Source organism: Dermacentor andersoni, chromosome 1 (genome assembly GCF_023375885.2).
Source record: "Dermacentor andersoni chromosome 1, qqDerAnde1_hic_scaffold, whole genome shotgun sequence".
Classification (NCBI taxonomy): Eukaryota; Metazoa; Arthropoda; class Arachnida; order Ixodida; family Ixodidae; genus Dermacentor; species Dermacentor andersoni.
In genome coordinates, this window is record NC_092814.1 from 411,980,041 (window position 1) to 412,003,825 (window position 23,785).

Sequence of the window (23,785 nt, forward strand, 5' to 3'; positions counted from 1 at the left end):
CTGATCGATTCTGAAGGGATTCTATGGATTGAATGAGAGTGTGGTGTCCCGGATCCCAAACTGCACACGCGTGTTCGAGTTTCGGACGAACGAAAGTTTGATACAGCATTCATTTTAGGCGCTGTGGAGCTTGAAAAAAATTGCGTCGGAAATAGCCGAGAGTGCGATTTGCACAACCTATGATGTAGTCAATGTCATTGACAAGTCATCACATATGTAGACACCGAGATACTTGTATGCAGACGCGCGCTCCAGTCAGATGCCATTAATTCTGTATTCTGAAGACATTGAGGCATTAGTGCTTCGTGACGATGTCATGTGCTTGTCTTTACTGATGTTAAGGGTCATCAACCATTTATTGCACCATTCAGATACTTTATTTAGGTCAGATTGAAGGACAAGCGTATCATTAGGGATATTTATTTCGCAATAGATAACGCAGTCGTCTGCAAATAGCTTTATAGTAGAGGTAATGTTATCTGGACGATAATTTATGTAGATTAGGGATAGTAGTGGACCTAAAACGGAACCCTGAAGGACGCCAGATTTTATTTATTTTATTTATTTATTTATAGTACCCTCAGGGCTTACAATGAAGCATTACAGAGGAGAGGGGCTAACAAATACAGATAAATATGCAAGAAAGGAGAAAGAAAAACACAAGTACTAATCAGATGACAATGCATGGTGCAATGTAAAAATAACGCGAGAGCGACACAAAAAAGCATATTACGGTAAAAAATAATTGTACAAAGAAAAACGGAAAACTTTGGTAATACAGATTAAATATACATACATGGTATATAGGACAAGTTAGGGTGAGACAATAAGCACAGAATGATAGAAAATAAAGCATAATACAAAATACACCGTTTGTAGATTAGGTAGATAATAAAAAAGAAAACTTATGAACAATACTGATCAGGAGAAAACGGAATTGCTTCGTTATACATTCACATCAAGGCATGCTAGATAATATTAGTAAGTGCCTTACGGAAGTTATCTGTGTTAGTTATATAGACTAGTGGCTCCGGTAGGTAATTCCATTCCTGGCATGATTTTGGAAGAAATGAATTACCATAAGTAGACGTTTTGTGGAATGGGATGTTCACCTTATGACCATGGTCCAAGCGTGCAGAAGTAAAAGAGGCTGGTTCGATAAAGCGCGACTTGAGTGTAGTAATTAAGTGGTATATTTTATGGGACAAAAGCGAGCGATTTTTCTGCGTTTGGAAAGGAGAGATATGTTGAGGGCAAGTCTGATGCTAGTTACGCTTGCTGTGCGCTGGTAATTGTTAAGAATAAAACGAACGGACCGATTCTGCACAGCTTCTAAGCTGTTAATTAATGTTAATTGATGAGGGTCCCATATTGAGGATGCATACTCTATATTAGGCCGAATGTAGGTGACATATAACTGTTTTTTCAGGGATGAAGGTGCGAGTGAAAAATTTCGTTTAAGATAGCCCAGCATGCGGCTAGATTTTGATGTAATGTGTTCGATATGTCGTTTCCATGAGAGATTATTTGTAATGTGCACTCCGAGGTATTTATAACAAGATACTGATTCAAGTGGGATGTTGTTAAGATGGTAGTTATAAAAAGATACTTGGCTGCGTGAGATTATCATGAATTTACATTTTGAAGTGTTAAGATTCATGTGCCAGCGGTAGCACCAGGTTGTAACGTTATCAAGGTCTGATTGTAATGTAACCATATCAGAATCATTAGTTAATTTTCGGTGAATTACGCAATCGTCGGCAAACAAACAAATAGAGCTAGTGATATGATTAGGCAGGTCGTTAATATAAATGAGGAAAAGTAAAGGCGCCAACACAGAGCCTTGAGGTACACCCGATTGTACTGGCACCTCTGGTGAGTCATTGTCATTGATGGTTACATATTGGGTACGATTACAAAGAAAGCTGCAAATCCATTTGAATATTAAAGGGTCAATATTTAGAAGGCTTAGCTTATAGATAAGTAATTGGTGATTAACTTTATCAAAGGCTTTAGAAAAGTCTAAAATAATACAGTCCGTCGCAAAACCCGAGTCCAACAACGCATGCAAGTCATTGGTGAATGTTATTAGTTGTGTTTCACAAGAAAAAGATTTTTTGAAACCGTGCCGATAAGGGCTAAAAAAATTGTTTGATTCAAGAAAGTTTACAAGGTGAGTGAAAATGATGTGCTCAAAAATTTTGCAGGGTACCGAAGTTAATGAGATGGGTCTGTAATTCAAAGCGTGATGTGGGTTTCCCGATTTCAAAAGCGGGGTAACCTTACCGGTTTTCCAATCAATGGGTAGGGCACTGTCGTTAAGTGATCTAGTAAAAATAAAGGTAAGTATGATGGAGCTGTATTCTGCAGTGTTTTGGAGAAACTTGGAATTAATACCGTCAATACCACATGATGATGACCGTTTTATCTTAAAAATTCTGGCTCGGATACCTGCTGGGTCTAGGGTAATGGGATCCATCGCCGGAATGTTAACGGGTGTAAAAGGGGGATATTCACTTAAATTTTCTGTGCAGAATGATTGGGCAAACGTGTTGTTTAGTACAGAAGCACAAAGATGATTCGGAACTTGATCGCCTGAATCGTTTACGAGACTTATAACGCTACCTTTGGTACATTTCATAACGTTCCAAAAGCGTTTTAGGCTAGTTTTTATCAGAGACGGTAGGGTTGAGTTAAAGAAGGTAAATTTGGAAGTGTCTAAAGCGCTTGTATAGGCTTTCGCAGCGGATGTATATGCTAACCATCGATCAGCGTTTAATGACCTTATGGCGGAACGAAAAAGTCTGCATTTTTTGTTGGATAATCTTTTCAGATGGTTATTGTACCAAGGGGCGTTAGAAGATTGATTAATTATTCTAAGTGGAATATATTTGTAGATAAGATGCATTACTGTAGTTTTAAAAGACAACCACATTTCTTGAACTGATAAGTCTACATGTGTCATAAGGAAGTAATCAAGAAAGGCCGATAGCTCAGACTTTATAGCGTTAAAGTTAGCCTTTTTGTAGTCCCTAATATATTTGGTGTGTTTCTTTACTTTTGTAGGCGGGATGGAAATGTTATAGTGTAAGATGTCATGGTCGCTTAGGCCAGGCACGTGGGTCCCTGGTGAAACCTTATCAGCATGAGTAGTCAGAATCAAGTCGAGCAACGAACTTGTAGTAGATGTGACACGTGTTGGTTTGATAACGAGCTGTGCAAGGTTAAAATCTACGCAAACGTTAAGAAATCCTGTAGCCTCTGCAGATGTCGGATTAGAAAAGGGGCAGGAACGCGACCAGTCGATAGTTGGGAAATTAAAGTCTCCTAAACGAAACATAGGCGATCCAGGAAATCGAACGGATATTTCGCTTAGGGTGTCATGAATATTTTCTGCAAAATCACAATTGGGATTAGGGGGACGATAACAGACCACTATGATTATTTTTTTGAAACCGATAGATAGGCAGCACCAGAGTAATTCCAACTTAGTAGTTACACTCAAAAGGAATGATTCAAAACTAGAGTTAATAGCTATTAAAACACCACCGCCTATTCTATCGGTGCGGTCTAGCCGATATACTGTAAATTTCTTGTTGCATTGAAAGAGCTCGCCTGTCTCTATTTTGTCAGAGAGCCAGGTTTCTGTTAGTACAACAATATCAGCTCCAGTATCGTTAATTAAACTGTTCAAACTATCTCTTTTAGGAAAAACGCTCCGAATATTAGTAAAGATTACGGATGCTGTTGCCGATGGGCCTCCACCCCTCGCGTAAGCCTATTTATTTCCCGCATAGACAGGTCCAGAACGCGTTGCTCCTGGGGACATGGCCACAGCATTGCTCGTTTGTCTGCCAGTATTGACTTCAATACCGGAATTTTCGTCGGCATTGAACATGTAGCACTTTCCTTCCGAAAATAGTCTTTTGTAGCTTAACTTGAAGTTAGTTTTCAAGGCTCTACCGAATTCCTAAAGTTTCTTCCGGGCGTGACGCGTGGCTTCGCCAAAGTCTTCGCTTACGCCGATGCATGTTCCCGCGAAAGACGACCGTTTGGAAAACACCAGCTCTTTTGTCTTGAATGTGGTAAACTTCACCACTAGAGGCCTATTTTTGCCGCTGGCAAATTTCCCGATTCTATGTGAACGCTCTATACTATCAAGTGGTAAACGTATATCCAGTTTGTCTGAGGCGATGGAGATAATTGTTTCTTCGCACTGACGTGCATTCTCAGACGGGCTATCGGTTATCCTGAAGAATATGAGATTTTCTCGTCGTGACCTGTCTTCGGCATCGTCAAGTCGCCCACGAAGCGTGGCGGTTTCTCGCTGCACGCGTTTTATATTTTGACACGTGTCACTCATTTCTTGCTGCAACGTCTCAAAGCCAGCAGTCTGACATTCTAGAGCTTGCAGGCGTTCATTCATATCAGTGATGCTAAGTGTGATGGACTGCTGTGAAAGTTTAAGCTCTTCTATCGCCTGTGACATACTGGATTGGTTTGTTTCAATGCGAATACAACGCGCGTTTGTTTCTTTTACAGTTTTAAGCAATTCGGCCATAACGTTATCATCGGGACCAGGGTTTTGCTCTATGTCGGCACTCAACAACAGCAGTAATTTGCAAAAAGAACCACACACTGCTTCTGGGCATGGAAGCACAATTATAAAGCCGTCTTCAGACCTGAAACATTTAGTAGGCAGCATAGAAAAATGACCGACCTGCACAAATAGGAAGATACGGTATGAGACTGTCATCCTGCTTGTACTTCCATGCCCACTGGTGACGACACGGGAGATGTTGGCTTTTATGCTTGGCGATATCTGGGTTGACGTCACTCTGCCTAGGTGGCGGTGCTGGCAGTGTCCGGGAAGGGCGTCAGGCGCGCTCCAAGTGGCAAAGCCAAGATGCTCACGGATAGGTGGGTGCGACTGCACCCCGTTGACGCGCCTGGAAACTGTGTTCGTCGAGAAAATGCTGCTGAAGACACCGACGGGGGCTGCAGGATTCCCACCGCAATCGGTGAACACCGCCAGAAACTGCACAAATAGGAAGATACGGCATGAGACTGTCATCCTGCTTGTACTTCCATGCCCACTGGTGACGACACGGGAGATGTTGGCTTTTATGCTTGGCGATATCTGGGTTGACGTCACTCTGCCTAGGTGGCGGTGCTGGCAGTGTCCGGGAAGGGCGTCAGGCGCGCTCCAAGTGGTAAAGCCAAGATGCTCACGGATAGGTGGGTGCGACTGCACCCCGTTGACGCGCCTGGAAACTGTGTTCGTCGAGAAAATGCTGCTGAAGACACCGACGGGGGCTGCAGGATTCCCACCGCAATCGGTGAACACCGCCAGAAACTGCACAAATAGGAAGATACGGCATGAGACTGTCATCCTGCTTGTACTTCCATGCCCACTGGTGACGACACGGGAGATGTTGGCTTTTATGCTTGGCGATATCTGGGTTGACGTCACTCTGCCTAGGTGGCGGTGCTGGCAGTGTCCGGGAAGGGCGTCAGGCGCGCTCCAAGTGGCAAAGCCAAGATGCTCACGGATAGGTGGGTGCGACTGCACCCCGTTGACGCGCCTGGAAACTGTGTTCGTCGAGAAAATGCTGCTGAAGACACCGACGGGGGCTGCAGGATTCCCACCGCAATCGGTGCACACCGCCAGAAACTGCACAAATAGGAAGATACGGTATGAGACTGTCATCCTGCTTGTACTTCCATGCCCACAACAGGACAAGGATTCAACAGGACAAGGAGAGGAAGCGTGATTGTTAGCGCTAACATATTGGGTTCGGTTAGATAAAAAGCATTTCGTCCATTTGAGGATGTTTGGGTAAATTTTCAAAGTGCTGATTTTTAGTAAAAGTAGTTGATAAGGTACTTTGTCGAAAGCCTTAGAAAAGTCAGGAAGAACATTATGAGGAAAGGAGCCTCGGTATAGAGCTGCTGCGGTGTGATTAGTAAATAACAGAAGCTGTGTTTCACAGGAATAGTGTTTGCGGAATCCATGTCGGCAGGAGGTAAAACAGTCATTTAATTCAAGATATGAGATTAGATTAGAGTAAATTACATCTTCTAAATGTTTGCATGGGATGCTAGTTAAAGAACTTGGTCGATAATTGAGAGGAGAATGCGTGTTCCCGGATTTAAAGAGTGGCACCACTTTCCCCGACCTTGCAATCTGATGGCAGCGTACTAGATTCAATGGACTGTGTGAAGAGGTATAACAGGAAAACTCAAGATTAAACTTTCGTGTTCTTCAGAAACTTCGCATTAATTTCATCATCACCACATGAAGACGAAAGCTTTAGTTTCTCAATTAATTTAGCTATTCCCTCAATGTTGACTACAATTGCATCCATGGGAAAGAAGTCGCGATTATGAAGCTGCGGCGTGACAACAGCAGTTGTCTTTGTAAACACACCCGCGAAGGCGTCATTCAGGACAGTGCAACATTTCTCATTGCGCAGCACGTGCCCAGCAGAGTCAACAAGAGAAATGGCACGGCTTTGTGCAGGTTTAACAAAGTTCCAGAACTTGGAAGGGTTGGTGGAAAGAACAGAAGGCAGTGTGCTCTCCAGAAAGCAATCTTTTGCCTGTTCGATAGCAATGCGATAGGAGCTCAGACTATCACGATATACACGCCAGCGAGCAAGACTGTTTGTAGACTTCGCAAAACGCAAAAGACACTGTTTTTTCTACTGTAGCCTCTTTAACGTTGTGTTAAACCAAGGTGCCCGTTGTCTACCTGATATTTTTTGTAACGGTATGTGTTTGTTAATGAGACTTGTAACTTTATTTTTAAAGGAAATCCAGTTTTCTTCCACTGTACGATCGAAAAATGTTGGAATGCTGCCATCCAAGAATAGTTCAAGCTCCTTGTTAATTGAGACATAATATCCCTTTTTGTAATTTCTAAATTAATTAATTACGATTACCTAATTAAATCTCTGTAACGAAACAATTGCTGCCAGCTACTCCAGTATACTATAAACAATATGCACTAGGTTTTCTTCGAGTAACGCATTACTGTCTTTTTAAATCTTGGTGCATGATAGTTAATTTGGACGCCCTGTATATTATATTATCTTTGCATGCAACTAACGATGTTTCCATTCCTGATAAATGTTGTAAATTATTACAAGAGTTTTTTATGAGTCGTTAGCATTGCTTACTGGAAAGAGAAACAGTACTGAGAAACACAACATTCACGTGCAATTCACACGCCATTGATAAAAGTCTGCCGAAGAGGTCACTGAAGTCTATAGGCTTTTATCATGGCCAAAAAGCAAGCAAAGCAATTTGAAGCGTGGTGAACATGCAGCAACATAATCATTCTCTAGGCATAGGGTATCCATACATTTATAAATATAATTTTAATAGGCTACCTCGAACTTTATCAAAAATATAATAAACTTTGTCCTGTGTGTATATTTAAATATCTTGTGTGTGCATGGTGTTTATGTGGAAATTTAAAACAATGTCGAAGTGAGAAAATATCGATGAGGCAGCCGTTGCTAGTGCTTTTAATGCGCGTGTCCTTCTATTGTCAGGATTTGCAGAAATAATACCAATGTATGAACTAAATGTCGTATCTATCAGCCACAATAAAATTTCAAGTGAATAGGTTCAGGAAAGTCAAAGGAAACCTCAAATGATGTAGGTGACAAAGCTTTGGTAATGGCACTTTAGGCGTGTCTCCGGGGGGGGGGGGAAGCTTCGATTCGGCATCGCCCGGGGAGAAGATCTGCTCCCCTCCCCGGAGCCCCTGCCCCCCCCCCCCCCCCCGTAGTCGGCGCCTATGCCGGAAGCCATTGAAAAAGAACGACAGAAAGCTGAGCTAGTTGGTAAGGCTTCATTATGCAAAAAAGTGAGGCGTGCAGACAGGACACAAGAGAAATGGAGCAGAGCGTTCGCGTTGTCCACTTCTCTTATGTCCTGTCTGCACGCCTCACCTTTTTTTGCATAATGAAAAAGTACGTTGCATCCCTTGTGCATGTGGTTATAAGTTCACGGAATATCCGAGACCAGATGTTAGTTGGGTCCACGCAACATCACGTTTTCTATGCTTGTGAGGCCTACCTTAGTGTCGCAGAAAACTTCCCGTGTTGGTGTGTCCCTTTTAACAACTTGGACACCCAACAGGGGCCAACCATCAAATGTTGGCCCTTGCCGAGACAAAGAACATTTCAGTAAGCCTGGGGACACACTTGCAAAGGACCATTCTCTTTACACTGTACGAATTCTCTTGACCCTTTGAAAATATAAAAACAATGGAAATTTTCAATTTCCTTTCTTACGTGATTCGGATGGAAACAATTGAAAACAAGTGCCTCCCCCTCTTGTATTGTGCGACTTTTTTTTTTCATGCGCAGGCTCTGGAAATAACATTCTGAGTATGGCTGGAAATGTGCTGTTCCAGCCCGTGATCAACTCATTCCTCTGTGTCGACTCATTCTTTTTTCTTAGGTAAGCTGTTTAACACCGTCACGGGTTACCTTCGACAGCCTTCTACTTCAACTACATTGCATAACGCCGGAAGCTAGCGCCTCTAGATTTTCTGAGTGTCGCGATATTGTCATCCACTGACAGACAGAAAGAAAGAGACACGTTTGCATTTCTTGAGACAAAGCGCAAAATAGGACGTAGGACAACAGAAGGGAACGAAGACACATCGCTATGTCTTCGTTCCCTTCTGTTCTGCTACGCCCTATTTTGCGCTTTGCCTCAATTTATGCAGTACCAACTAGTCTGTTCTCTTGAAGTTTGCATTTCTTCGACTCCATTATATTGGGCTCGCATTCGTATTCGTACGCGTAATTTAGTGTCGCGAGTGTGCTACCTGAGAGTGCTCTGCTTTTTGAATAATATCCAGCATACACAAAAAAAAAAAACACTTCGTGCAGATAAGTGTTTGCTGATTACTTGAATGAGTTTAGCGACCCAAATCAACAGATTGGCTTTGAGACACGCAGTAATTAGGGGAGCGGGGGAGGTGGGGTCATCAAACATGTGGTCTCCTTTGCATCAGTGCAGCGGCATAGCCCCTTAGCTGCAGCGACAGGTTAAATAAAGTTTGGACGTTGTTATTTTTCTCACGAGTGTATCGAGGATGGCTTGTTGGTACATGCTATCTACTTCAGCAGTCTAGCAAGCAGGGGCCTTATTACGTAAAACTATTCCAATACGTTTTTATTCCAATCTCCTGGCGTCAAAATTGCATAACCACCGCCGCAAGCATCGGGCGGTGACCCACTGGGTTGTCTAAACAGGCCAATCAAACTCTCTCCCCGTTTATAGAACGTTACTTTTCTTGTCTTTGAAAACGAATAACATTGCCTACACTGAGCGGCTTGTCTTATCTAATTGGCAGACAAGAAGTGAAGAGCACGCTCAAGTGGAGAGGGATGGGGCCGAGCCAGTGCGTTGAAAATCGATAGCCGAATGAAGAGGGTAGTGCCGGCGTCTGCGATTGGTCCGCTTTCCCTTACATAGCTTGCGGTGGCTGGTCGAAAATCGCGGCGACATGCGACGGAATGCAACGCAAGGTTAGAAATGCCGCTAAAACGCATCCTCAGCAAAGAAGGGTTGGCAGGTCGTAAACGTGCCGAAAATGCTCGAAAACGCTACACGGCCACGCAAAAGGTTTTATTCTACGCAAATGCTCTCCGACACTTGCGAGCAGCCAGTGCCTGAGCAATCGTCGGCGGCAGCCATCTTTTATTCGGCATATTAATGCATCTTTAACGCCTGCACGCCCTTCGACGAGGTGAGTTTTCGCAGCTTTGTAATGTCGCGTGACAGGCAGGCGAAGTATGTGCTGTCCGAAAACGTTTGACCAATAGCCGCGGGCTAAGGGCGAACAGCCGTCGAATCAGAAATGACTATTTTTCTTTTGTTCGGTCCAATCAGTGTGTGCACGTCATATCAGACGGGGAGCTATCGCGGTTTTCGTGACGTCGCGTGACAGACAGGCGAAGTGCGGCTGGCACAAAAAGGTTTTCGGCCAATCGCGGAGGGCTGATTGCAGAATCGGAATAGAAACGTTTCGAATAGTTTTACGTTATAGCGCTCCAGGACGTGAAATGGCATGTGAACAAAATAGGCATATCTACTAGTTCATTCAGTCCAAATTATTTGCGTTATACGGCAATGGTAGTCGCAAAGTGCAAGACCGTAATTGTCCTTTCCAGATCTGACCTAGGTGAAAGATCGTAAGGAATCCAGAGACGCTTTCGTATAGAACAGAGACAACTTGTTGAAAGGCATCACGTACTTAAGTGAACGTCATTAAGTCTGGCTCCGTTTCTCTAGGCTGGCCCCGAAGGTTTTTAATGTTCTTCGGGCTGTTCTTACGCGATGAATCGAAAATACATTAAAGAAATGAATATATCCCCTACTTGTCATGAAAGTAGATATTGTGGCATACCGTATGTTGAAATTCATATCCCGCGACTTTAGATTTTTGCTAGACGACCCGTATACCGCGGTAATGATATGGGAGTACACTTCTAGATAGCATATCTTAGGTGTGGAAATAATAATAGCTGAGAATGGTGCCGTTCCCTATGCACCCAGATTTAGGAACGATAGTACGCTATGTCGTAACAGTATAAGCAAATCAGTGGTTTCTGGTGGTCAGGTTATTCTGGCTTTTTTCTTTCCAGTGGATTCCTCCTCACTTTCAACCAGTGCAAGATCCCCGTCAGGACGGCACCCGTCGTTGACTTTCTTGGTAAACTTCTGGCTCGTTACTGGAGGTCAGTAACGCAGGCTCTACATCTAAGGCACCCACATAAAAAGGACGACATAGCCTAGAGAAATTGAAAGACATTTTCAGTCTACAATTCAGAAATATGCGTATGTGTGGCTTAGAAGTAATTCCTCTCACGGGAAGCTGTTGGGTTTAACGTAGCCTTTTTCACGACAACATTTACCGGGTTTTCTGGATAGCGGTGACTTCGAAGTTACGAAAATAGGAATAACAGAAGGAAGAAAAAAATGTTTATGTAGTGAAAGCGTTTTCTGTTTCTTCTTGCAGAAATATGATTCACAGTTGGCGGTTTTACATTGAGGACCACTTGGACTGTAAAATAGTTGTCTAGCTTGCAAATGAAAAAACCAGAAGAAACGTTTTCAAAATAACACTTCCTATAAATAAAGCGGTAATAATATCTCCAAATTACTTATGCTAATTTAAAATACGTCACTAGACTTGAATGCAGCTATAGTAGTGTCACCCATCACCTTCCCTACATTACATTGCATGCATTCGTTTTCCATATCACTCTTTCTTTCGTCAGAAACGCTCATTCCTTATGCCATCACGGAACAAGAGACTTGCCTAACTCAAGGTTTTGGCTTCCCATGTATAGTGATTGAACGTAAAATGAGACATGACGCAGGGGTCGTGAGAAAAGTTGCTCGACGTTACCATTTTCGGCCTTCAGATAGGATGGGAAATAGGTAGAGGCAACGAAGCAAGAGGCAGTGTACAAATAGTACTCACCTGGTGCAACCATACACCGGGACACATCTGCTAACGTTTAACTAAGCTAACGCGTAACCAGGCATAATACAGCAAACTGCGCGTAAACGGGACATAAGAATAAGGGAAGGGACGACAGCCCCCAAGTAATGTTTATTGCGCAATGGCGAAATATATAGTAGAGAAAAACGTTGCCGAAGATGAAAAAAAACAAAGCACGGGCCGAAAACTTATTACATTAGTGACTAGGGGATTATTTGTACGCGGGAGAGGAAGACGTAATATTGTAGGCACTCAACCTCCTTATCGAGTAGTTGAATGAATGACATGCTGAGGCACGAAGCGCCGCGCTGGACAGTCGTAAATGCCTCGATGATCTTGCGCTTATCGCCGGGCCTGTTTTGCCGTGCACCCGCATGACCGACAGTGCAAGGCTCTTGAAGGCGATAGTCGAGGCAAGGCCCGGTCTGCCCCACATAGAATTGGCCACAGCTCAGTGGGATGTCACAAACGAACCTCGTGATGCAGCTGGTGAAGGCTACCTGATAACTGTTTTCATGTTCTCTGTTCGGAAGGTCGTCCTGGTGGACGATTCCACATAAGGCGTTCAGTTTGCTTACAGTGGAAAGTGACAAGCGTACTCTGCTCGCGGCCTTCTTCAGCCGATGGGACACACTATGTTGTCATCGCTGATGTGCATCCCTTAATGCAGCGTTTGGCACATTCAAGCCAGTTACAAGATGCGCATCATCATCATCATCATCATCAGCCTGGTTACGCCCACTGCAGGGCAAAGGCCTCTCCCATACTTCTCCAACTACCCCAGTCATGTACCGATTGTGGCCATGTTGTCCCAGCAAACTTGTTAATCTCATCCACCCGCCTAACTTTCTGCCAGACCCCTGCTACGCTTCCCTTCCCTTGGAATCCAGCCCGTAACCCGTAATGACCATTCGTTATCTTCCCTCCTCATTACATGTCCTGCCCATGCCCATTTCTCTTTCTTGATTTCAACTAAGATGTGATTAAGTCGCGTTTGTTCCCTCACCGAATCTGCTCTTTTCTTATCCCGTAACGTTACACCCATCATTCTTCTTTCCATAGCTCACTGCGTCGTCCTCAATTTAAGTAGAACCCTTTTCGTAAGTGTTCAGGTTTCTGCCCCGTACGTGAGTACTGGTAAGACACAGCGGTTATAAACGTTTGTTTTGAGGGATAATGGCAACCTGATGTTCATGATCTGAGAATGCCTGCCAAACGCACCCAAGCCCATTCTTATTCTTCTGATTATTTCAGTCTCATAATCCGGATAAGTGATCACTACCTGCCCTAAGTAGACATTTTCCCTTACCACTTCCAGTGCCTCGCAACCTATCGCAAACTGCTGTTCTCTTCGGAGACTGTTAAACATTACTTTAGTTTTTCGAAGATTAATTTTTACACCCACCCTTCTGCTTTGCCTCTTCAGGTCAGTAAGCATGCATGGCAATTGGTCCCCTGAGTTACTAAGCAAGGCAATATCATTAGCGAATCGCAAGTTACTAACGTATTCTCCATTAACTCTTATGCCCAGTTCTTCCCAATCCAGGTCTCTGAATAGCTCCTGTAAGCACGCTGTAAATAGCATTGGAGAGATCGTATCTCCCTGCCTGACGCCTTTCTTTATTGGGATTTTGTTGCTTTCTTTATTGAGGACTACGGTAGCTATGGAGCCGCCATAGATATCTTTCAGTATCTTTACATACGGTTCGTCTACACCCTGAATGCGCAATGCCTCCATGACTGCTGAGGTTTCGACTGAATCAAACGCTTTCTCGTAATCAATGAAAGCTATATATAACGGTTGGTTATATTCCGCACATTTCTCTATTTCCTGATTGATAGTGTGAATATGGTCTATTGTTGAGTAGGATTTACGAAATCCTGCATGGTGCTTTGGTTGACAGAAGTCTAAGGTGTTCCTGATTCTATTTGCGATTGCCTTAGTAAATACTTTGTAGGCAACGGACAGTAAGCTGATCGTTCTATAATTTTTCAAGTCTTTGGCGTCCCCTTTCTTATGGATTCGGATTTTCTTAAGGTTCTTCCAAGATTCCGGTACGCTCGAGATCATGAGGCATTGCGTATACATGGTGGCCAGTTCTTGTGGAATCTTCTGCCCACCATCCTTCAACAAATCTGCTATTACCTGATCCGCCCCAGCTGTCTTTGCATAGCTCTCAAGGCTTTCTTTACTTCTTTCAGCGTTACTTGTGGGATATCAAATTCCTCTGGACTATTCTCTCTTCCATTATCGTCGTGGGTGCCACTGGTACTGTATAAATTACTATAGAACTCCTCAGCCACTTCAACTATCTCATCCATATTAGTAATGATATTGCCGGCTTTGCCTCTTAACGCATACATCTGATTTTTGCCTATTTGTTGTTTCTTCTTCACTGCTTTTAAGCTTCCTCCGTTCCTGAGAGTATGTTCAATTCTATCCATATTATACTTCATATGTCAGCTGTCTTAAGCTTGTTGACTAACTTGGAAAGTTTTGCCAGTTCTATTCTAAATCTAGGGTTACAGACTTTCATACATTGGCGTTTCTTGATCAGATCTTTCGTCACCTGTGATAGTTTACTGGTATCCTGTCAAGTGGAGTTACCACCCACTTCTATTGTACACTCCTTTATGATACCCATAAGGTCGTCGTTCATTGCTTCAAGACTAGGGTCCCCTTCCTGAGTTAAAGCCGAATACCTGTAGCTAGATCCGGAATTCCTCTATTTTCCCTCTTACCGCTAACTCATTGATCGGCTTCTGATGTACCAGTTACTTCCGTTCCCTCTTCAGGTCTAAGCTAATTCGAGTTTTTCTCATCCTATCGTCACTGTAGCGCACCGTGCCGAGCATGTCCACATATTATATAATGCCAGGGTTAGCGCAGAGTATAAGTTCTGTTTCATTTCTAGTCTCGCCATTCGGGCTCCTCCACGTCCACTTTCGGCTATCCCGCTTGCGGAAGAAGATATTCATTATCCGCATATTATTCTGTTCCGGAAACTATACTAATAACTCTCCCCTGCTATTCCTAGGGCCTATGCAATATTCCCCCACTGACTTGTCTCCAGCCTGCCTCTTGCCTACCCTGGCGTAGAAGTCGCCCATCAGTATACTGTATTTTGACTTTATCCCTCGCCGATTCCACGTCTTCGTAGAAGCTTTCAACTTCCTGATCAGCTTGGCTGGGTTTAGGGGCGTAGGCTTGTACGACCTTCAATTGGTAACTGTTATTAAGTTTCACATCAAGACCTGCCACCCTCTCGTTAATGCTATAGAATTCATGTACGGTACTAGCTATATCCTTATGAATGAGGAATCCAACTTGTAATTCTCGTCTCTCCACCAAGCCCTGGTAGCACAGGACGTGCCCGCATTTTAGCACCGTATATGCGTCTTTTGTCCTCCTAACCTCACTTAGCCCTATTATATCCGATTTACTGCCCGCTAATTCCCCCAATTGCATTGCTAAGCTTGCTCTCACTAGATAACTTTCTAGCGTTAAACGTCGCCAGGTTCAAATTCCAATGACGGCCTGTTCGGACCCAGCGATTCTTACCACCATCTGCTGCGTCACAGGCCTGACCACCGCCGTGCTCAGTTGCTTCGCAGCTGCTGGGCACTGAGTGCCGTGGTTTTATTGTTGTATTCATATAGGAGGTTGTGGCGAAGTACTGCACCAGGGTGGCCAATCCTGCTCTGGTGAGGGAGTGCATTGCCGGTTCTGGTCACCGGGATCAGGCCGCACTGCAGGCCTGTTTATGCAATTTTAACACGAGGATTTTTTTTAACACGGTGGAAAATTGCGCGGCACCGGGATTCGAACCACAGTGCTCTTGCATGTGAGGTAGATGCTCTACCTCTACGACAGCGCTGCGCCTTATAACAATACTAAAGAGAATAAAATGCATGCATCGCTTTCTATACTCTTCGCATAAAAGACGGCCTTTTTGTGCGTCACACGCGTGCAAGCACTCGATTACGCCCGGAGGTCAAACTGGACAAAAGTAATGTTCCAAAAAAATTGCAGAGGTTCTAGTATACTGAACTTCAATGCTCTTAAAAAGAAGAACTTATTGCTGGGCGTGGTCACGCAATTTCTTGCGCATTCTTTACAAAGACACTCAAAAGGTATGCAACGCGTGAAGAGCCATATGGTACGTAACAAACGTACTGTCCTACTTTACAGCGAAGCTGTTAGCCTTTGGGTGGTCGGCATTTTTCTTGTTCGTCCGCGAGCAGAAATTATCATCCTCATCAATTGCTTGTACCCCCTCAAGGAAGTGAAATTGCAATGGCTCATCCCTGTCGTAATGCAGACGCTACAAGCACTCAGCAAAGTTAAGCGAACAGTGCATACTTTCATTGGAATCATGCATACAGCCTGCAGAACAGCGTGCGTTTAAATGAAGAACAAGCGCATAACAAGCATCTAAAATCATCAGCAATGGCTCATAACCTCCCAAGAAAGCAAAAATGCAATGGATCACTCCCCCGTACGCAATTGCTTATACCATGTCATACCTCCTAATTTTCATACCTCCGTAAGCAATCAAACAAATGCAGTGGCTCATACCCCAATAAGGCTCAAGCTACAAGTGCTCAGCAAAGTGAAGCGAACACTGTTCGCTTCACTTTGCTGAGCACGGGAATTTGGCCTTAGACGCCAAATTCCCGGCCGAAACCGTCCCATTATCATTAGATTTTGTAATTTTTAGACAAAGACGCAATTTTGGCAAACCGCCGAAAGTTGAAGGGTACAGCATTCAGCAATGGCGAAGATTTTTCCAAATAAACTCATGCCGCACGCAAGCACCTCAACCCATATGCGAAAAGCAAATCACATATCACATATGCACATCAGATATGCAAAGCCGTACCTTTTTCACTTCGATATAAAACCTTGCATATCGGGCCCAAGTGATTCTTTTTTGACGAATCGTCCCAACAAGTCAAGGAATTATCGCGACAGCGCAACAACCGACAGACAGTTCAACGTTCAACACCTATTCCTGAACCGCCCTTTTCTTTATCAGTCATTTTTTCTAACATACGCAGTTCTCTTCCTAAATGTATTATCATATCAAACCTTCTGCCGTCATCTGAAAGTAATCTTCTCGTACTCACCGAAACATGGCTTTTTGATGACGTTTCTGACGTAGAAATCCTCACCGACTTTCCTAAGTTTTCTGTGATCCGCAAAGATAGGCAGAGGTCTAGAGGGGGAGGTATTCTTATTTCTGTGAATGAGCAGCTATCCGACTGTGTGATTGACGTAACATCTGAATTAGAAATCATATGGCTAAAATTCAATGTAATCCAGAGCTGCTGCTTCTCGGTGTGTATTATCGGCCCCCGAACAGTCCTGCTGATTTTCCTCTCAGACGTAACAATATCGTGGTTCACTTAGCGAAAAAGTACTCGAATGCATGTATTTTGCTCTTCGGAGTTTTCAAGTATCTAAACATTGACTGGCCTTCTGCGCAACTACGTTCAAACCACGTAGGTGCTAAGGAATTCCTAGACGTCTGCCTTAACTTTAACTTAACGCCGTTAGTAACTAAACCAACATGCGTAACACAGGCTAATGAGAACATTTTAGATCTCATACTAACCAGTCATCCCGAAAGTCTGTCAACCAATAACTACCTCCGCAAAATTAGCGATCATAAAGTATTCCATGCCACCTTCACCTTTATTCCCAGCTTACACCATTATTACAAAAAGGCTATCCGCCTCTATGACAAAGGCAACTACACTCAAATGAATCAAGAACTACACGGCTTTTATGAAAATTTCGAATCAAGTTTTCATTTGCGCTCTGTGGAAAACAACTGGTCTCTCCTTCAGAATGAACTTGACGCCGAAGCAGAGAGGTACATTCTAACTATAACCGTTCGCGCTAACCGACATCAGCCATAGTTTAACAAAACACTTAAAACCCTCGAGAATAAATAGAAACATCTTTTTCGATCTGCAAAAATGAAATCAAGCCCCCGCGCTTGGGAAAGATACTACGAGTCTGAACGTGTCTAGTTGGACGCTATCCGCAGACATCAACACTCGTTCTATCGGAACGACCTTCACCGCATGATAACCGGTAACCCGGAAAAATTTGTGCCGCATCGTTAATCCTCGCACACCCCGTATTATCAGCATTTAAAACGAAATGGGTTAACCTTTATCAGACGCAGACTGCGCTAACATTTCTAACACAACGTTTTCTTCAGTTTTCACCATGGAATCCGATACGCCCATTCAAAGCATTTCTGCTCCTGCCATGCCATAAATTCCTGCCATCAATTTTTCATCAAACGGTATCTGCAGCATAACAGAAAACCTCGAGATGTCATCGTCTGTTGGCCCTGAAAAAATCTCCTATAAAACGCTAAAATTTTTCTGCTTCCTTTTTAATCTTGCTGTTTCCACAATCATTACCGACAGGTAACCTACCGATCAAATGGAAAATGAGCAAGGTCGTTCTGGTATACAAATCACGCAATAGGAACTCACCACTAAACTACCGCCTGATTTCCAGAACAAGCGTCCTTTGCAAAATCATGGCACATGTAATTTTCTCACAATTATTGGACTTTCTCGACTGAAACGATTTTTTTCATTCATCACAGCATGGTTTGCGCAAGCGATTTTCTTGTGAAACCAGGTTGGCCATCTGTCTTCGTGATCTGCTTTCAAACCTCGATTCTGATGCACAGACTGACGAAATTTTCCTCGATTTCGCAAAAGCCTTTGACAAAGTAGCTCACCAACGCTTGATTCTAACACTTTCACAGTTGAATATTCTCCCTGACGTTCTAAGATGGATACAAGGATTTCTTACTAATCGCTCACAGTTTGTGCAAATCAATAATGGTGCTTCTAACCCACTTCCTGTAACATGAGGCGTTCCACAGGGCTCTGTGCTAGGACTCCTCCTTTTCTTAATATATATTAATGATCTACCACTTAATGTCTCTAGTTACATCCGCGTATTTGCTGATGATTGTGCTGTCTACCGCACCATACCTAACATCAGTGACCAAGTATTGCTTCAGAACGACCTAAATAATATTGAAAATTCATGTGATGACTGGCTAATCCTACTAGAAAACAAGCCTATTGAACGAGTTAAACGTTTCCAATACTTAGGCATCACTATTTCTCACGACCTTGACTGGTGTTCGCATGTGGATAACGTTATAACATCTGCTAACAAAAAGTTCGTTTTTTTAAATGCCACTTACGAGAAGCTCCTCCCCACGTAAAACTACTAGCATACAAATCGTTCATCAGACCTAACTTGAATACGCTTCTGCTACCTGGTGCCCGCATGAAATTTACCTTATTGACGCCCTTGAAGCCGTTCAGAATCGCGCTGCCAGGTTCATTGACTCAGCATATTCTTACGACATCACCGTATCATCCTTAAAAGCAGACTCCAGTTTACCAAGTCTTTCGTATCACCGTCGCATCGCCGGCTTCTCATTATTTCACAATTTTTTTTTACAGTCCGCTCGCCATCGCACCATACATTTCACCGCCGGCAGGAACATCACGTCGTAGTGGTCATTCATTAAGTGTCGCTCGCTCCAAAACGCGCACTGTCACATTTTGTCCTTGTTTTTCCCTCCTGAAGTTGTAGACCGGAACGGCCTTCCTTACCACATTGCTGCCATGACCAGTTCATCTGCATTCACGGAAGAAGTGTCATCGCTTCTCTCACCCTAACTAACAATGTTTTAACTATTGTTGTAATCCCACCCCTTATGTAATACCCCCGCGTGGGGTCTTCAAGGAAATAAATAAATAAAGAAAGAACAATATTCAAAGAACAGAACGCGCAGAAAACGCGGTCAGTTTGCAAGTGCGCGGGCAGTCTTTTGTATATTTTGCTCTTTTTCCATCATTGGAGAGACTGCATAGCAGCAAAGTGCAAGGAGGCGCTCTCACAGGTTGGTGCCGGTGGCTGCGGTTTGCATGACGGTGCTGTTTCTGCTTCCGGAGCTGGCGTCTGGTCCCATCTGGAACGAGAAGGTGGCACGGGCCATTGGCAACTGCCACCGCTCCTGGTGGTCCGTGCTGCTCAACATACACAATTTCTACTCCTACGAGGAATCGGTATGCTATGCGTCAGCTTTTCCCTGGCTCCCTAACACTGAGCTTCAGGGTGTAGTGGAAAACCAGTCACGTATAAAGTTTTTTTAAGCGCTGTAAAAGGTGGACAAGCGTTGTCCTGTAAGTGCGCAGTATTGCCCTCAGACGTTGCAGCTGTGCTGAAAGCGAAACGAGCAAGAATGCATGAGAGCGGTAATGAGATTTAAGAAGCAAGGGGAAACGTTGTCGAGCATTTTAGGGACACATGATGCTAGTTTTAGGAGTGTGCTGGAGTGTGCTGATTGGTACATCATTAGGACGGGAACAAACATCGCTTGGAGGGGACGAAGTGATGATGACAGACTAGTGCTCTGGGCCACTGGTTAATTGCGGGGAATGTAATATACACAAAACACTGGCTCAGCGGAGAAGACCAACACAAACACGGTATCTTCGCAGGGATAGGATTAAAATCACACCACGTGTGACGTCAAAGCAGGCTGTCACGTTTTTAACAAATAGATAATCTCCCAACAATGCAGGGAAACAGCGTCATGAGTTTCCGTGCGATTTTATAAAAAATGCTTTGCAAATCTCACGTGCTTTTTTCTCTTTATATTTACCTAATATTGTGCATTTATGCAAGGTAGGATGGCAGCCGCATTTCTTGCGGTGCTAGGCTGAATGACTGGGTAATGACCCTTTAATGAGTACGCATGCTCTCTCAGCCGGTCGCTCAAGCATCGGCCTGTTTGGTCAACTTAGCAACGCTCCCACGTGAACGGAATTTTAAAACGACTGCGTAGGCGCAGTCAACAAAAAGTGTTCTGTTTTTTTTTTTTCACACAGTTTACTTTTCTGGGGCCTTCCTTGCTAACTTTGCGGCATAGCGCCGAGAGCTTCTCCTTGGCGCTGAGCGATCGCGTGCGCCTATTTTACCTTTTTTTCTGCCTTTTCTTGTGCACCTCTACGTAGTACAGCGGTCAGTTTTCTTCTTTTGAACGTTTCGCGCATACGCCCCAAATAGTGCCAATCTGAAGAGGAGCCATGATTCTGACACAGAGCCGTGAGCTCCTACTCTGTAGCTTGGTTTCTTCAACGTTTACTACCGTGCGAGATAGCTTCAATACTCTGTGGAGCCGCACGACACACAATGACTGCAAGCGTTCGATGCGCATAAACGGAGCTGTTATAACTGCTGGTAGTGGCATTGTTTTCTTTGAAGCACTCCTTGTACAGGAAGGCCCCACGGAAATCAGTGCAAGCAGCTGTGTAAGTAAGGTACTATACATATATGTGTGTGTGCTGTAATACAATTCAATTTTATTCTTTCTATTTATATGACAGAATAGAGAAAATACGTTTAGATGCATAGGGAGTGGCTAGAAGGGGGTATAAATATATTTAGCTTGTATTAGTGCAAATAAGAACAAAATACTTCACAACAGCCGATTCGGAAAAAAAAAGTAAGCGCAATTACAGTTATCAACCTATATTGAAGAAATATTTTAGCAGTATATTTATTTATTTTATTTATTTATTTAGTACATACTGCAGACCTTTCGGTCCAAGCAGAGGGGCAATAGAACGTATACAAACAAAAGAGAACAAATTAAGAACAAACAAATACAAATTTGTACAAATTTTAGTCACACTGTGTCTGTAAACTAACGTTCCAGTCTGATACTGTTCTGGGAAAAAAATAAAATTTAAACGTGTCAGTTCGAGCATAATAGGGTGTTAGTGAATCCGGATGATGCTGTCTTGTTTGCCGTGTTATCGCAGGCGTTATATAAGTCGATGGTTTAATTTCAAGCCTGTTGTTGAGATGAAGGGAAAGGAATTCAAGTCTTAGCAGTTTTCGGCGTGATTCAAGAGTCGGTATGGAGTTTTCTGTCATAATTTTAGAGGGAGAGTCCAGTCTTGCGAATTTATTAAATATAAACCTGACTGCCTTTCTTTCTATTTTTTCAAGACGCACGATATTTGATTTAGTGTAAGGATCCCATGATATACATGCATACTCTAACTTTTGTCTAATAAATGTAAAATAACACAGTAATTTCACATTAAGAGGGGCATTTTTCAGTTTGTGTCTTAGGAAACAGAGTTTGCGGAAAGCAGAAGAACAAATATCATTAATGTGCATGTTACATGAGAATGTGGAAGTCAAAGTAACACCTAAGTAATTGTAATTGTTAGTTTCACGCAGAGCTGAATAACCTAGCGTATAAGAAAAAAGTTAGTGGGCTTTTTTTACGAGTAACACGAAGAAATACGGATTTATCAGCGTTAATAAACATACCCCATTCATTACACCACTTTAATATGTTATTTAAATTCTTTTCGAGGGCAGTCTGATCATTCTGACAAGTTATATCACTGTACAAAATACAATCATCGGCAAACAGTCTAATTTGCACACCAGGAGTTAAGGTTTTAACAATGTCCTTTATATACATTAAAAACAGTAAAGGCCCCAAGACACTACCTTGGGGCACCCCTGATGTGACTGGGAGAGTGGCCGAGCTATGTTCACCTATTGTAACGTACTGGGTAATAAAAATAATAACACATATAAAACAAATAAAACAACACATCAACACCTGTGAGTAAAAGTAAAATATGCCTGTATAGATATACGTTAGGAGCTTTTATTTTAATACATTTATTTAATTAATTTGTTCATAATGATATTATTCTGCAAAAACAATGCAAGTGGAAGCACTGAGAAATCAACCGTGCACCTTCTCGAATATAGAGTTGCGTGTTTTTGTATATTTAACTTAAGCATTGTGCATGTGCCTGCGGCACAAACTGGAAAGACAATCAGTAGCACAGCATAGGTAAAATTTCAGCAATCTACCTTTATTGGGAACATTTGTCTTGGGACTCTGACCAGCCCATTCCCGTCGGCGAAGTACCATAAAAGATGTCGAGATATTGCTGCCCGAAATAATCTCCATTTGAGTTTCCTAATGGACTTTGCTGTTTTGGTTCATTAGAACCAGTGCATTCGTCCTCATGATGACCACTGTTTTCTCTTTCTCTTTTTACTTGCATTTGCCTTCTAGAATTCCGTGTTGTAGGTCAAAACTTCAATCAAGGCGGACCTCTTATTTTTTGCATCATCATAATAAATCTCTCTCTCTACTTTCCATTTTGATTCTATGTTACTGGACCACGCCAAAACCTGTGTGAACTGGTGTGCCAATGTTCAAGTGGATAAGTACTTGAGCAATCACGGCTTCTTTGTGGATATTGCGGATAGTTCTAGTGAACCTCCTGACTAAGGCATGCCATCAGCACCACATTACTGAAACTTGTCCTCATCGGACTTTCAAGGACTTTCTCTTTCACATTGCAGTTTTCGATACGCCAAGACAATATCTGCCTCTAAACCTCTGCTTTACCTCTTCTTCAGGTGCGCGCACCACCTCAACGGGCTGCCACGTTGATGTCACACTCTCTCGGCCAATGAGGCCAGCGTATCTATTTTGAAAGGTGGGCGCTTGTGGCGTTTACTGCCAAGACCATGATAGCCGTAAGGGAAGTCAAATAATGTGACAGGACTCATTGTTTCTCGATGGTCGATTGACGATCACTCTCTTAGAGGGAGAGAGATTCATTATGGGTGAAAAGCTAAGAGGTCGGCCTGAACTACATTGTTCTAGGCTCAGCGTTGGGGAATGGGAAAGGGAAGAAAAGGGAAAAGAGAAAGCGAAGGAGCAAATTATTGATTTCTTATAAGCATACCAGACAAGCAGGACCTCCTTCCTGGCCAACTTCTTTGTCGCTAAAACATGGTTTATGCCAGTCAATTCGGTACCGCATTTGTGCGCAATTTTATGCTCGTTATCACATTTTATGGCAGAGCTTTCCAGTGTTGTAAGAAACGTGAAAGTCCAATCTTTTCACTCTTGACATTGACCCGGCTATCGGGACTCGTGCACGTTCGCTCGGTGCGCAATAACGGCTGCTATGATAGGCATTGCCAAAGACTACGACAAGCGCCCACTCTCGAGAATGCAACGTTAGCGATCTCCTAAAGGCAAAGCACCCATTTATCTACTTTCCTTGCTAATGAAGAGATACCGCGCAAGATTTTCTCGTCTCACGGCAGATCCTCATGTTCTCTAGCGAATAACTACT

General features: G+C 43.2%; 1 protein-coding gene across 1 annotated transcript in view; it reads left to right on the plus strand.

Moving 5' to 3' along the window:
* LOC126518710 (nose resistant to fluoxetine protein 6-like) overlaps positions 1-23,785 on the plus strand; it is a 188,052-nt gene that overhangs the window by 117,432 nt on the left and 46,835 nt on the right. The window contains exons 7-9 of the mRNA XM_050168475.3: positions 8,382-8,475; positions 10,674-10,766; positions 19,492-19,657. Coding sequence (XP_050024432.1) covers positions 8,382-8,475; positions 10,674-10,766; positions 19,492-19,657 — 353 coding nt within the window. The remainder of the gene's footprint in view (positions 1-8,381; positions 8,476-10,673; positions 10,767-19,491; positions 19,658-23,785) is intronic.